This window comes from Macrotis lagotis, chromosome 2 (genome assembly GCF_037893015.1).
Source record: "Macrotis lagotis isolate mMagLag1 chromosome 2, bilby.v1.9.chrom.fasta, whole genome shotgun sequence".
NCBI classification, from domain to species: domain Eukaryota; kingdom Metazoa; phylum Chordata; class Mammalia; order Peramelemorphia; family Peramelidae; genus Macrotis; species Macrotis lagotis.
In genome coordinates, this window is record NC_133659.1 from 191,170,951 (window position 1) to 191,186,842 (window position 15,892).

Here is a 15,892-nt window from a genome sequence, read left to right on the forward strand (position 1 = left end):
ATTTAATTTGAATCTATTATTCTGCTTCTAGAAAAATGAAATTTAAGAAAACAATGAAAGTTTTAGAGGTTTAGTTTAAAAGAAAAAACTTCAATCACTACAGCTGTCTTCTATATAATTTCCATTGATCTCTTCAATTATTATTTTTTAATATTTTTTCTCTAAAGACATGTAAAAACAATCTTTAATTCTTTTAAAAAGCTTTGAGTTCCAAATTCATTTCCTCCTTTTCTCCCTCCCTCCCAGAAAGGGTTAAGTAATCTGATAAAGATTATACATGTATGATCATGTAAAGCATTTCCATATCAGTCATATGGAAGAAAACTAGAACCAGAAGTGGGGGAAGGAAGAGGGAAAGAAATAGTATGTTGATCTTCATTCAGATGCCATCTGCTTTCTCAGAGGCAGACAATATTTTTTCATCATGATTCTTTTATATTGCATTGCTGAGAATAGCTAAATTGTCCATAATGTTCTTTGTACAGTATTACTGTTACTGTGTACAATGTCCTCCTGGATTTGCTTCCTTCATTTTGCATCAGTTCAAGTAAGTCCTTTTTCAGAAATCCTGTTCATCATTTCTTTTACTACAAATTGTATTCGTTATACTGACATACCACAACTTTTCAGCCATTCCCAAATTGATGAAAAAAAGGTTATTCTTTTTATTTGTTTGTTTTTTAGGTTTTTGCAAGGCAATGGGGTTAAGTGACTTGCCCAAGGTCACACAGCTAGATAATTATTAAGTGTCTGAGGCTGGATTTGAACTCAAGTCCTCCTGACTCTAGGGCCAGTGTTCTATTCACTGTACCACCTAGCTGCCCCTACAGGTTAAAAAATCTCAGGTAAATAACCTTAAAATTGTTTTAATTTGCATTTCATTAATTAGGTTTTTAGAGCATTTTTTTATATGGCTATAAATAGCTTTGATTTTTTTCAACTGAAAGCTGCCTGTTCATATCCTATGAACCCAGGTACTCCTGACTCTAGGGCCTGGTACTTTATCCACTACACCATCTAGCTGCCCCTTATGATCCTGTTTTAATTGGGGAATGAACTACATTCTTTATTGATTGATTGATTGATTTTTAGGTTTTTTGCAAGGCAATGGGGTTAAGTGGCTTGCCCAAGGTCACACAGCTAGGTAAATTATTAAGTGTCTGAGGACAGATTTGAACTCAGGTACTCCTGACTCCAAGGCCGGTGCTCTATCCACTGCACCACCTAGCCTCCCCTGAATGAATTATATTCTTATAAATTTGACTTAATTCTGTTATGTAATTGAGAAATAAGGTCCTTATCAAAGATTGGGTGCTGTAAATTCTCCCCTGCCTCCAGTGTTCTGCTTTCCTTTTAATTTTCTTGATAATGCTGTGAGTTGTTGGATACTGTTTTCCAATTTTCCAAGCAGTTTTTGTCTGATAGTGAGTTGTTTGTCCCAAAAACTTGGATCTTGATCTTTATCAAATGAATTTACTTATAGTCATTTATTACAATGTATTAAGTACCTAATCTGCCCCAGATTGTTTTGGTGATCATTGCTTTGTAATAATTACTTATGGTATGACTAGGCTGCCTACCTTAACATTTTTTCAGTCATTCCCTTTATATTATTGACCTTTTATCCTTACAGTTGAATTTTGTCATGATTTCTTCCAACTCTGTAAAATAATTTTTTGGTTTTTTGATTGTCAGGTCACTGAATAAGTAGGTTAATTTAGATAGAATTTCTTATTTTATTGACTCAATCTACCTGTGAACAAATAATATTTTTCCACGTATTTAGATCTGACTTTATTTGTGTGAAGAGTATTATATAATTGTTTTCATCTAGTTCCTGGATTTGTCTTGGCAGGTAGACTCCCGGGTATTTTATATTGTTACTTTACTACAGTTACTTTAAGTGGAGTTTCTCCTTCCATCTCTTGCTGTTGGACTTTGTTGGTAATATATAGAAATACTAATGATGTGGATTTATTTTACATTCTACAATTTGCCAAAGTTATTATTTATTTTAACTAGTTTTTTAATTGGTTCTCAAAGATTTTCTGTCATCCGCAAAGTGTAACAGTTTTGTTTCCTCATTATCTATTTCTAATTCCTTCAATTTCTTTTTCTTCTGTTATTGTTTTAGCTAGCATTTCTAGAACATGGAATAATAGTGATAATGGAACTGCTTGTTTTTCACCCTTCATCCCTTTGGGAAGGATTCTCGAAGACCTTTACAGATGATGCTTGCTGATAGATAATAACTTATGTTTTAAGGAAAGCTGTAAAAATTGTCTTATAAATGGATTCCCCAGTCATAAAAGTATGATTAAAATTAGTTGCAGCCTTGAGTAGAAAAGAAGATGGTGTTTAATGGGATTAAAGCGGAGAAGAGATTTTTCCGGATTTCACTCAGTTAATCAGAGTCTTGTGTTTTCTTGTCATTTGAGATTTTACTTTAAGGCTTAGTGATGCTTTTACTGCTAATTTTTCATATTTAGAAAATTTTGTTTGTATTGAGGTTGTCTCCTTTGTTTTTAATTATCACTAGTGAGTCTAGAGCACATTCAAGTTATAGTCAGAAAGAAGACAAAATGAAAATTTTTTTTTTTCTGTTCTTGCTTTGCCATAAGATTGTGCCTATATGGCTTTTGTGTGGCTTAAAATATTATGTGAAGTGCTACTAATATATCAAGACTCAAGGGAGATTCATAGAAGAGAAAACTAGAATATATTTGAAATAAACTATAACACAAAGAAGGCAGTTATCTGCAACATGAAGATGCAGTTTGGAAGAGTTGATGATAAAATTTTTCTGTGTACCTGAAAAGGGAATTCCTCCAGCAGTAATTCATTTGTGATAAAACAAATTTGTGGTATTTAATAAACTTAGAGCTTTTTTTTGTAAAAATGGCATATATTGCTAATCTGTGTATATCTTGTAATTCTTATATAAATTTTTTAGGCCATCTTGTTCCCATTCTGTCAAATACTGTATAATTAAAATACAGTTATAGGGCACTTTAGATATTTGTTTTACTTATTTTCTTAAAAATTATATAAATATTTATTTGTTTTCCAATTACAAACAGTGGTAGTTTCTACCAATCATTTATTTTGTAGTTTTGAATTTTACAATTTTTTCTCCCCCTCTTCCCCTCCACCAACAGAAGGTTCTCTGATAAAAATCTTTTACATTTACTTCCATGATATGCATAGATCCAATTTGAATATATTGAGAGAAAAAATAGATTAAAAAGAAAGAAAGAACACATTAGAAGTAGTAAAATTATGTAATACATATGACAGCTTTTAAAAATTGAAGATAATAATCTTTTGGTCTTTGTTTAAATTCCACAGTTCTGTCTCTGGATACAGATAGTGTTCTCTGTCACAGATTCCCCAAAATTCTCCCAGATTATTGTACTGATGGAGTGAGAGCAAGTCCATCAGGGTTAAAGCATCACCCCATGTTGTTGTTAGTGTGTATAATGTTCTGGTTCTGCTCATCTCACTCAGCATCAATTCATGCAAGTCTTTCTAGGCTTTTTTGAGATCCCATCCCTCATGATTTCTTTTAGAACAGTAGTATTCCATCACATACATAATACCACAATTTGTTAAGCCATTTCTCCAATTGATGGCCATCCCCTCAATTTCCAGTTCTTTGCCACTACAGAGATGCTATGAATAGTTTTGTATATGTAGGAGTTACCCCTTTTCATGATTTCTTCAGGATAAAGACCCAGTGGTGGTATTGCTGTGGCAAAGGGTATGCACATTTTTATTGTCCTTTGGGCATAATCCCAAATTGCTCTCCAGAAATGTTGGATCAGTTCCTGACTATATCAACAATGCATTAGGGACCAGATTTCCTACATCACTTCCAAAATTGATCATTGTCCTTTCTGGTCATATTGACCAATCTGAAAGATGTTAAGTGGTACCTCAAAGATGCTTTAATTTGCATTTCTCTTATCAATAATGATTTAGAGAAATTCTTTATATGACTACAGATAACTTTGATTTCCTTATCTGAGAATTGTCTTTGCATATTCTTTGACTAATTGTCAATTGGGGAATGACTTGGCTTTTAAATAAATTTGACTCACTTCTCTATATTTCAGAAATGAGTCCTTTGTCAGAAAGAATAGTTGTAAAAATAGTTTCCCATTTTCTACATTCTGTTTGGTCTTGGTTACAGTGGTTTTGTTTGTGCAAAAAATTTTTTAATCTAATATAATCAAAAATATCCAGTTTATTTTTTTATAATGTTTTCTGTCTTTTTTGGTCATAAACTGCTCCCCTTTCTGACAGGTTCTTGTTCTCCTAGTTTGCTTATATTGTCTTTTATGTCTAAATTCTGCAGCCATTTTGACCTTATCTTGGCATAGAACGTGAGATATTGGTCTAATCCTAGTTTCTGCCATACTGCCTTCCAGTTTTCCCAGCAGTTTTTATCCAAGAATAAGTTCTTATGCCAGAAACCGGAGTCTTTGGGTTTATCAAACAGTAGATTACTATAATCATTTCCTGCTGTCTCTTTTGCATCTAGTCTATTCCACTGATGCACCCCTCTATTTCTTAGCCAGTACCAGACAATTTTGATAACTGATGCTTTATAATATAATTTTAGATCTGGTTTGGCTAAGCCTTTTTTTTTGTATTTTTTCATTGAATCTCTTGATATTCTTGACTTTTTGTTCCTCTATATGAATTTAATTAATATTTTTTCCTATTCCACTAAAGTAATTTTTTGATTGTTATTGGCACTAAATAAATGGTTTAATTTAGGTAGAATTGTCATTTTTATTATATTAGTCTGGTTTGTTCATGGGCAGTTGATATTTGCCTAGTTATTTTAGATCTGATTTTATTTGTGTGGAAAGTATTTTATAATTGTTTCTGAGTCTGCCTGACAGGTAGACTTCCAAATATTTCATGTTGCCTTAAGTTATTTTAAATGGAATTTCTCTATCTCTTACTGCTGAAAATAATAGAAAATGATGAAGATTTATGTGGGTTTATTTTTCCTGTGACTTTGCTAAAGTTGCTCATTGTTTCCAGTAGATTTTTAGATGACTTTTTAGGGTTCTCTAGGTTACAGTATCTTTATTTAACAGTGAAAGTATAATGGTTTTTCAATGGTCTCTGTAATTAGTAATTTTTGACTTTTCTTTGCATTGCTTCTATTTATAACTTTTTTTTTGCAAGGCATATGGGGTTAAGTAGCTTGCCCAAGGCCACACAGCTAGGTAATTATCAAGTGTCTGAGACTATATTTGAACCCAGGTACTCCAGGGCTGGTGCTTTATCCACTGTGCCACCTAGCTACCTCTATTTATAACTTTTAAAGTAAAGTTGTGATTAATTTGAATTTTTAAAAAAGTAGCTATCAGAATATGTGTATTAAATGTTATATAGTATATATAAATAACTGCTACATTTTGTTAGGATGTAATTTTATCAACTGATACTTCATTTCAGAAGATTACTATTCTGTTTGATCAGTCTTTTCCATCTATTTAAATTGTGAAGTTTCTTAAATTTTGAATGAACATTAGCATCCTTCACTGGGATGTATTTTTGATCTTGTGTATTGTTCCCCCAAGATCTAATCAGTGATATATCATGCTTTGACCAGAAAGGAACATTTGTAAACTTTGTGTATTTGTGTGCATATTTATGTTTGTGCTGAAAATGATACCAGCTTTGAGTAAGTTCTTTATTGTTTAAATGTAGAAACTTGTTAAATAATGTTGTGTAAAAATCTTTGATTTCTGTTATACATGCAGGAATCTGCTTTTTTGGAAAGTTAGGGTAGGAATAGATTTTGACTTGCCTTAAATTGAACTCTTGGAGGCTATATAGGATAGATAGCTACATCATTCATTCATTCATTTATTAGTTTTTGTGAGATAATTGAGTCAAGTGATTTACCCAAGATAGCACAGATAAGTATTAAGTGTCTGAGACTGTATTTGCACTCAGGTCCTCCTCATTCCAGGACCAGTATTCTATCCACTGTGCCAACTAGCTGCCACCATATAGGATGATTACATAAAAAAAAAAATTCTTTAAAATTCCTGCCTTGTGGTATAATCCCACTTAAGATAAAAAATTCTTTTACAGAACTAGGAAAAATAGTAACAAAATTCATCTGGAGCAACGAAAGGGCAAGAATATCTAGAGAATAAATGAAAAAAAAATGCAAAGGAAGGTGACCTAGTCGTACCAATATAAAGCTATATTATAAAAGTAGCAATCATCAAAATTGTCTGGTCCGGCTAAGAAATAGAGAAGTGGATGAGTGAAATTGATTTAGGTACAAAAGAAACAGCAATAATGACTATAGTAATGTATTGTTTGATAAATCCATAGATTCAAGCTTCTAGGATAAGAACTCAGTATTTGAGAAAAACTACTTTGAAAACAGGGAAACTGTATGGCAGAAATGAGGCATAGAGCAACATCTCACACCCTATTAGCAAGATAGTGTCAAGTTGGGTGCAGAATATAGACAGACATAAAACGTGATACCATAAGCCAGTTGAGGGTATTTGTCCATCATTCTTGATGAAGGACCATGTCAAGAGGAAGATGATGCCATGACATGTCTGTGAATTGGATTGGAGTGATAAAAGTGCTATGCAAAATTACAGTCTCAGTTTCTCCTCCAGGGCCATCTAGGTCTAGTGGTCAGAAATGAATAAAGACAATGTAACCAAGATTAGAAGGAATGCAGAAAACTGGGAATCAATTTTCATGGATAGTGTTTCTGATAAAAGACTCATTTCTAAAATACCTAGAGAACTGAGTCAAATTCACAAGAATACAAGTCATTCTCCAAATGATAAATGATCAAAGGATATGAATAGTCTGGTTTCAGATGAAGAAATTAAAACTTACAGTTATATGAAAAAATCTTTTGAATCATTATTTTTTAGAGAAATGCAAATTAAAACAACTCTGGGGTACCATCTCACACTTCTGAGATTGGCTATGATGTCAGAAAGAAAAATGATCAATTTTGGAGAGAATGCAGAATAATTTGGACATTAATGCAATCTTGGGGAGTTGTGTGAACTGATCCAATCATTGTGGAGAGCAATCTGGAATTGTGCCTAAAAAGCAATAAAATAGATTATATCCTTTCATCCAGCAATAATAATAGTAATGTTTGTCCTTCATTCTCAAATAAGACCATGACATCAGGGAGGTGATGACTTGACATGCATGTGAATTGGATTTGAGTGAGGGGGTGCTGTGCTAAGTCACCAGCCTTGCTTTCTCCTCTAGGGCCATCTAGGTCCAGTGGCCAGATAGGAATCAGGAAGACTGGATGAGAGGCAAACAAGGTTAAATGACTTGCCCAGGGTCACGCAGCTAGTTGGTGTCAAGTATCTGAAGCTGGATTTGAACTGTTCTCCTGACTCCAAGACCAGTGCTCTTATCCACTGTGCTACTTGACTACCTTGATCTAACAATACCACTAAAGAAATCATAAAAAATGGAAAATTCCCATATGTTATCAGAGGCAAAAGTCAATTGTTCAGTGCCTTGGCATTTAAAACTGACATATGGATAATGTATATATTGATAGATATAGCTTTTTTATTTTATTTTTTTTAATTTTGCAAGGTGATGGGGTTAAATGATTTGCCCAAGGTCACACAGATGAGTAGTAAGTGTCTGAGGTCATATTTGAACTCAGGGCCTCCTGACTTCAGGGCCAGTACTCAATCTACTGTGCCATCTAGCTAATAGCCCTAGTTATACCTTTTGATAGCACAAAAAAAACCCAAACCCTATTTGCTAAATTAAAATATATAGTCTTTAATCTTAATGGAATTTTGATATGATATAGGCCATTTAAATTGGTTTAAATTGGTATATTCTTTTTGTTTCAGAAATACATGCCACAGGATTTAACTATCAGAATGAAGATGAGAAAGTTACGTTATCATTTCCTAGTACACTGCAAACAGGTAAGCATGTAGTAGTATTGACAAAACTTCTGATATATTTATCTTATTTTTTATTCATATTGTCTTGATATAAAATTTTTAAAATTTTTATTAGCATCTTGGAAATGAAATTTTGAATTGTTTTCAAATCATGTGTACATGTTTAAGCATTCAGTTTGAAATTATAGTATAATTTAATCATTTTTAGTGGTTAAATATTATAGATCTTTTGCAAGATTGAGGTTCATTAAAATTAATGCACCCTGGGTCAAGTTCTTTTTTTTTAAATGAAAGAAAGGAAAGGCAGAGCCAAGATGGTGATAAGAGCAGAGCTTATCTCAGACACTCTCATAAATCTTTGAAACGAAGGACTCTAACTAAATTTTCGAGAGACAGAACCCACAGAGGGACCCAGTGAGGCAGTTCTCCTACTCAGGATAACCTGGAAAAGAGCAGAAAGGCTGTGCTCCCCTGGGTCGGAGGGGTGGCCTGCCAGAGGGGTGGCCCGCCAGAGCAAAAAAACTTCAGCCTCCCAGAGGCAGCCCCAGGGTGCTCACAGCAGCGGGGGAGTTTCTGGAGCTACGCCCCTGGGGAGCACCAGGCACAAATTGGGGGGACAGCTGGGGACCTCTGCCAGAGCCAGCACATGAAGCCCAGCCCTCAGGGCACACAGCAAGCAGTATGGCCAAGGCAGTACAGATCCAGGAAACAGAGAAGCAGGTGGAGCCAGTAAGCAGGAACCCCTAGGGCATGAGCCCATTGAACCTAGGGTGGGGAGTGAAGAAGGAGACTGCTGAGCTCTGCCCCTGGAACAGGACTCTGGGGATCTGACCACATTCAGATCCTGATAGCAGTCTAGGCCCCAATAGAACAGCAGGGCCCCCTCACCTCAGCCCCATGGCAGAGGGGGGCGCATATGGTCATTCACAGACCAGGAGGGAGGACAGAGCCTCACACACTGAGACCCTTGTGGGAGTGTCCCAAAAGCTCAGGAAGCACCCCAAAACCAGGCCCAGGATGGGAAAATGAGCAAGCAGAGAAACAAGAGGAACACCATTGAGAAATATTTTGCATATGAGCCCAAGAAGGATCAAAATACTCAGTCTGAAGATGAGGAAGCACAAGCTTCTCCATCTAAAGACTCCAAGAAAAACAGAAACTGGGTTCAGGCTATGACAGAGCTCAAAAAAGACTTTGAAAATCAAATGAGGGAGTTAGAAGAAAAACTGGGAAAAGAAAGGAGAGAGATGCAGGAAAAACATGAAAATGAAGTCAGCAGCCTAGTCAGGGAAATTCAAAAAACTGCTGAAGAAAATAGCATGCTAAAAACCAGCTTAGGTCAAATGGATAAAACAGTTCAAAAAGTTAATGAGGAGAAGAATGCTTTAAAAAGCAAAATTGGCCAGATGGAAAAAGAGATAAAACTCTGAGGAGAACAAATAGAATAGAACTCAGGGAGATTGAATTTACAAGAAACCAGGACTCAGTACTTCAAAACCAAAAAAAATGAAAAATTAGAAGAAAATGTGAAACATCTCATTGAAAAAACAACTGATATGGAAAACAGATTTAGGAAAGACAATTTAAAAATTATTGGAATACCTGAAAGTCATGATCAGGAAAAGAGCCTTGACATCATTTTCAAAGAATTACTACAGGAAAATTGCCCTGATATTCTAGAAGCAGAGGGCAAAATAGAAATGGAGAGAATCCACCGATTCCCCCTGAGAAAGAGATCCCAAAAAACCAACCCCTAGGAATATTATAGCCAAGTTCCAGAACTCCCAAGTCAAAGAGAAAATATTACAAGCAGCCAGAAGGACACAGTTCAGATATCGTGGAGCTGCAGTCAGGATCACACAGGACTTAGCAGCAACTACATTGGAAGCTCGTAGGGCTTGGAATAGAATATACCGGAAGGCAAAAGAGCTTAGAATGCAGCCAAGAATGAACTACCCAGCAAGGCTGAACATCCTCTTCCAGGGAAAAAGATGGACTTCCAACGAACCAGGGGAATTTCAAATGTTCCTGTTGGAATGGCCAGAGCTGAACAGAAGGTTTGATCCTCAGACACAGGACTCAGGTGAAGCATGGAGATTGGAGGAGAGGGGGGAATATGAAGGACTTATTGATGATGATGAACTGCATGCATTCCTGCACAGAAAAATGACACTGATAATTACTCATATGAACCTTGTCAGTTAACAGAGCAGGTAGAGGGAGCTTTTATAGTTGAAGCACAGGAGAAAGCTGAATTTGGAGATAAAAATATGGCGTAAAAATGGAGTCAATAGGAAAAAAAGGGAAATTTAATGGGAGAAAGAAAAAGGAGAGGGGGAATAGGCCAAGATATTTCATATAATAAGATTTTTTTTTATTACAATGAGCTATCGCAATGATATGGAAGGGGGGGAGGCAAGGGGGAATGAGGGAATCTTCGCTCTCATCAGAGGTGGCTAGGAGAGGGAACAGCATATATACTCAATGGGGTATAGATATCTAGAGTAAGAAGGAGAGAAAGGGAGGTATGTGAATGATGGAGGAGAGGATGGGCCATGGTGGGAGAGTGGGGGAGTCATATATAATACATTTTCTTTTTTCACTTCTTGCAAGGGGCTAGGATTAGATGGCCTGTCCAGGACCATAGGGTCAGGTGGATGCTGGGCCTAAGGGGTGGTATGGGGGCTCAGGGCCTCTTGGCCCCAGGGCCAGGGATCCGTCTGCTGTGCCACTCAGTGACCCTACAGTGGAGTCAGAGTGAAAGGAGAGAAAATATAGTACATGGTAGTGGAGAAATAAGAAAGGAGGGAGTTGGGATCAGCAATGACAAGGGTGGAAAAAATATGGAAGTAACTTTTGTGATGGATTTATCATAAAGAATGTGATCCACCCGTGACAGATTTGTTGGTGTTGGAACAAAGACTGAAGCACATTTTTTGTTACTATTATTTGGGGGAGGGTGCAGTGCAAGTGGGGCTGGATGGCCTGCCTGGGGCCACATAGCAGGGTGTTCCTGGCTCAAGAGCCAATGCTCTGTCCACCACCCAGCCACCCCTGCTATTATTACTATTTTATTTTATTTTGGGTCTTTTTTTTTCTTTTTTTTTTTTTTTTAGTTTTTGCAGGGCAGTGGGGTTTGGGTGGCTTTCATGTCACATGGCTGGGTGATTGTTGGGTGTACGGGCTGGATGTGGGCTCAGGTGCCCCTGGCTTCAGGGCTGGTGCTCTGTCTATTGTGCCACCTGGCCATACCTACAATTATTACTATTATTTTTTTTAATTTTAATTTTTTTCTCTCCCCTTTATCACTCAAGCGAGTCGATATTTTTTGGGGGGAGGGGGTATTTTGTTTAATGTATAAAAAAACATTATTTGTACAAAATGAGAATATAATATGAGTGTACTCTATCATGTGTTAAGTGTATAATTCACTGTATTCAAAAAAGTGTACAAATCAAAATCATGTTTTTCCTTTGAATTAAATTTGTGATTTCAGAGATATTTTATCTTAATTTCTAGTTGATCTTCACTCAATTTTTAATTGTTTACATACCAAGAAATTAATAGTCTTTAAGGAGATTAAAAGAAGGAGGTCTAATATTTAAAGCAGCCTTTACGGGAAATTATTTTTAGTAATATTTAGAAATTCTTTTGTAATACAAACAGTCAATCCAGAATTTATCTGCCTTGTTAGTTCAGATGGTATCAGATTGTTTTGAAACAGGTTATATGTATATTTCAGAAGACAGAGTATTCACTATTAAAACTCAAGTAATGATCTTCCTACAGGGAGTGATTTATTTTTAATTTGTACCTGGTTGAAACCTTGCCAAAGCAATATATTGGTCCAGAAAAATCTTGTAGTTTTACAAATTTCATCCCTAAACATTTGTGATTGTAGGCAGGTTTGCTCCTCTTGAAGACTTTGTATATATTGTTATACACATATATCTCCACACATGGTGTGCATAGATGTATTTTTGCACATATATATTATATTTCTATACACACACATATATCATCATCATCAGCAATGCAAATGATGTACTCAGAATGGGTCGATCAATATTTGTTGAGATTTTATTTACTTCATATTTTACAATTTGAAAAACACAATGTGGACTGTTTCTTACACTTTCTGATATGTTTACATAATTTTCTTTATCTTTCAGCAGTGTTGCCAGTCATTTTGAAATGCTTTACCCATATATGTTCCAAAGGTGAACTAGGAATAAAAGTTGAAGGCGGGGGGGGGGGGGGGGGGGGGGGGGGGGGGGGAACCAAGGTCTTGGAGTTCAAGGAAGTGGTATTTTTCTTTTCTCCCCAGAGATTGGAATGGTCTATAGAGAATCTATTAATGGATTATGTGCCTCTCAAGTGCCACTTATCCTATACTAGTGGGATTCTGTTATAATTATATGGCTGGTATTCTTGCATTCTTAAATAAAATTTTAATTCTAATGAGGATTTAATTTTTTTTATTATGTTGATCTAGCAGCATATAGCTAAAATTATTTAAACTTAATGTCTGTTCTACAAAATTTCTAGTAATATACACAGAAAAATATGTTTTCCATCTTTAATAATAATAAAATGTTAACACTGATATAGTGTGTGTGTGTGTATATATATATATATATCATTTGTGTTGAATAAGATGTGGCAACTGTGATTTTATTCAACCCCCCCCATGTGAAATAGATTTTTAAACATTATGTCACCCTTACTCTGACCCATTTTACTGATTATTAAGATATATCTTGTCTATCTCAATAGAATTTTAGTCTATTATTTGGGGTTTTACACCTGGAAAGGAATTTTGATAATCAGTTTTCTAGTTCTTCCATTTTTACACTCAATTCAATAATCATTTAAGTACCTAGGTAGGGAAACAAAGAAAGGTAAAAGATAGTCCTTCTTTTCAAGAAGTTATAGTATAATGAGAGACCACACAGAAAAAGCTATGTACAGATAAATTGGAGGTAATCAACAGAATGAAGACATTGGTATTTAAGGGGTTTTGAGAAAAGCTTGGAGAAGATGGGATTTTAGTTGGGATTTTAAAAAGAAGCTAGGAGACATGGAGCTGCTAGGTGGTGTAGTGGATAAAGCACAGGCTTTGGAGTCAGGAGTACCTGGGTTCAAATCCCGTCTCAGACACTTAATAATTACCTAGCCGCGTGGCCTTGGGCAAGCCACTTAACCCCATTTGCCTTGCAAAAACTTAAAAAAAAAAGAAAGGAACTAGGTGACTGATGGTAAAGGTGAAACCAGAGACAATGCCAGACTTAGGAAATGTGTCCAATAAATTGCAGGAATGTGGTTTGATGCATAAGGCCTTAAGAGTAGAAAGATAGTGAAACTGAGACTGTAAGGGCAGTGCTACAGTTCTTAATTCCTCTCATTTTTTTATTGTTATCTGTTGAAGGAATTCCCCATGGTTCTTTATTTTATCTTCAAAAAGAAGGAATAGGACTAGTTTCTGACAATTAAGGGAGAATAATACTAGAACATAACATTTGGCTTTTTTATGCTATTGGTTTAAATCTGAACTCAGTTACTTGGGAAAACAACCATCATTAACTATAAGGTGAATTACAACAAAATGACTTAGTGGTCTGTGTTTTATCCTTTAAAAGTCAGTGTATCCTTACCCTCCACAAGCTACTCTTAGCCTTGTACTAAAGTCCAGGCAATTTTGAGTCCAGAGTAAAATACTTGGGGACAGTGTTTTGATGGATTGAAACTTCTGTTCATTGTATCTTTTACTTTGCATTCAAGGTAATTTATCATTTTAATTTTTCCCAGATGGCAAAGTTCCAGACTTCATAGCCATGTAGTAATAGTTTTTCTATATTCATTTTCTTACTTCTAAGCTAGTAATTTACCTCTAAAGTGAATACCAACCTAGTATTTTAAAAAATTTCTAGGAAAATTGCAGTGAAAGTTGGTTCTGCTTTTAGCAATTCCACTCAATGTATTTCTTAAAAATCTCCTTAATTTTCATTGTATATCTTTTTTCCTATAAGTTTTCTTGTATAAAATTACTAATATGGAATTGTGTTAAATGAATATATATATATATATATATATATATATATATATATATATATATATATATATTGCCTCAGGGAGAGGGGAGAGTAGGGAGGGATAGAATTTGAAACTCAAAGCATAAAGCAAAAACATCAAATATTAAAAAAAATTTACGTATAATTGAGAAAATAAAATTATTTTTTAAAAAAATATAAAGAGAGAGAAATTATGTTGCTGCTTTAAACTGTTTCTATCTTATGAATGGGGTCCAGGACCATTGTCCTACTTCTTTCAAGAGCTCTGAATTCATTTTAAGAAAAACGGAATATCTACTTTTAATGTATTTAAAGATACTTGGTGTACTCTTTATTTTCATATTCTCTTCTGTAAGACTTCATATGTCATCTTTTGCTGAAAGAGAGATTCTCATTACTTTGAATTTCAGCAGTTCTCACAAGTGGTTTGTCTTCCCTAATAATAGCATGAAATTTTCTACAGATCTTAAGTGGGCATTAATAATCTTTCTACTCTACCTTATTAAAAACCTCACCAATCATCGTGCAAACAAAAATAATTTTTGAAACTGGCACTATCAGTAATGCTGACTGGTTGCCTACAGTCATTGCAATATTTAGCAACCTCAGCATTGGTGGTTAGTGTCCTATGGAGTAGCACCTTTCATACTGAAATAGTAGGAGCTGTTAAAATTTAAAACCATTTCAATCCCCTTCTTTAAAAACATTTATTTTTCATTGATTTGTTTTTTAAAAAATTCCTTAAGAGGCAGGATAAGAACTAGTACCCTTTTGTCTTAATTTTCTTTTAAATTAATAAACTAAATTGACTTTTATTATCTTAGAACTATAGCATTTTCCCAAGAGATGTGAGAAAGAATATAGAGATAGAGAATTTTTTTTTTGTTTCTTCTCATTTCTTACTAACAGTGACATGAGAGGTCTGTTTATAAGGCAATATGATCAAAGAACACTTATGTGGGGGCAGTTAGGTCATGCAGTGGATAGAGCACTGGCCCTGGAGTTAGGAGGACCTGAGTTCAAATTAGGTCTCAGATACTTAATAATTGTCAAACTATGTGATCTTGGGCAAGTCACTTAACCCCATTGCCTTAAATAAATAAAATTTAAAAAAAGAACACATGTCCAAGTAGGTGACATTCTTTGTAAATTAGTTAATTTCCTTGGGAAATTATATATTTCAGTGATGTATTAATATTTGTTATTTTAGAACCCTTTTCTTTTTAAAAATTAAATCTTTGTTCATTTATTTATTTTACATTTTTTCCTCTATTCTTGCTTCCCTCCCCCACCCCCCACAGAAGGCATGCTGTTAGTCTTTACATTGTTTCCATGGTATACACTGATCTAAGTTGAATGTGATGAGAGAGAAATCATATCCTTAAGGAAGAAACATAAAGTATAAGAGATAGCAAAATTACATAATAAGATAATGGTTTTGGTTTTTTTTTTTAAATTAAACGTAATAGGGCGGCTAGGTGGCACTGGGCCTGGGAGTCAGGAGTACCTGGGTTCAAATCGGGTCTCAGACACTTAATAATTATTACTTAGCTGTGTGGCCTTGGGCAAGCCACTTAACCCCATTTGCCTTGCAAAAACCTTAGAAAAAATAAATAAAGGTAATAGTCTTTGGTCTTTGGTCACCCTCTGCAATTCTTTCTCTGGATACAGATGGTATTCTCCATCACAGATAGCCCAAAATTGTCCCTGATTGTTGCATTGATGGAATGAGCAAATCCATCAAGGTTGATCATCATATCATCATTCCCATGTTGCTGTTAGGGTGTACAATATTTTTAAACTGCTTTCAAAACTGACTTAGAAGCCCCATTTGAAAAATCAGTTATAGTTGCTTTGTTTTTGTAT

The 15,892-nt window shown here is 35.0% G+C and overlaps 1 protein-coding gene across 4 annotated transcripts in view; it reads left to right on the forward strand.

Annotated features, from left to right (window-relative positions):
* Positions 1-15,892, forward strand: part of NPEPPS (aminopeptidase puromycin sensitive) — a 100,937-nt gene that overhangs the window by 30,271 nt on the left and 54,774 nt on the right. For all 4 annotated transcript variants that reach the window (XM_074224120.1, XM_074224123.1, XM_074224122.1 and 1 more), the window contains exon 3: positions 7,899-7,976. In XM_074224120.1, the coding sequence (XP_074080221.1) occupies positions 7,899-7,976 (78 nt within the window). The remainder of the gene's footprint in view (positions 1-7,898; positions 7,977-15,892) is intronic.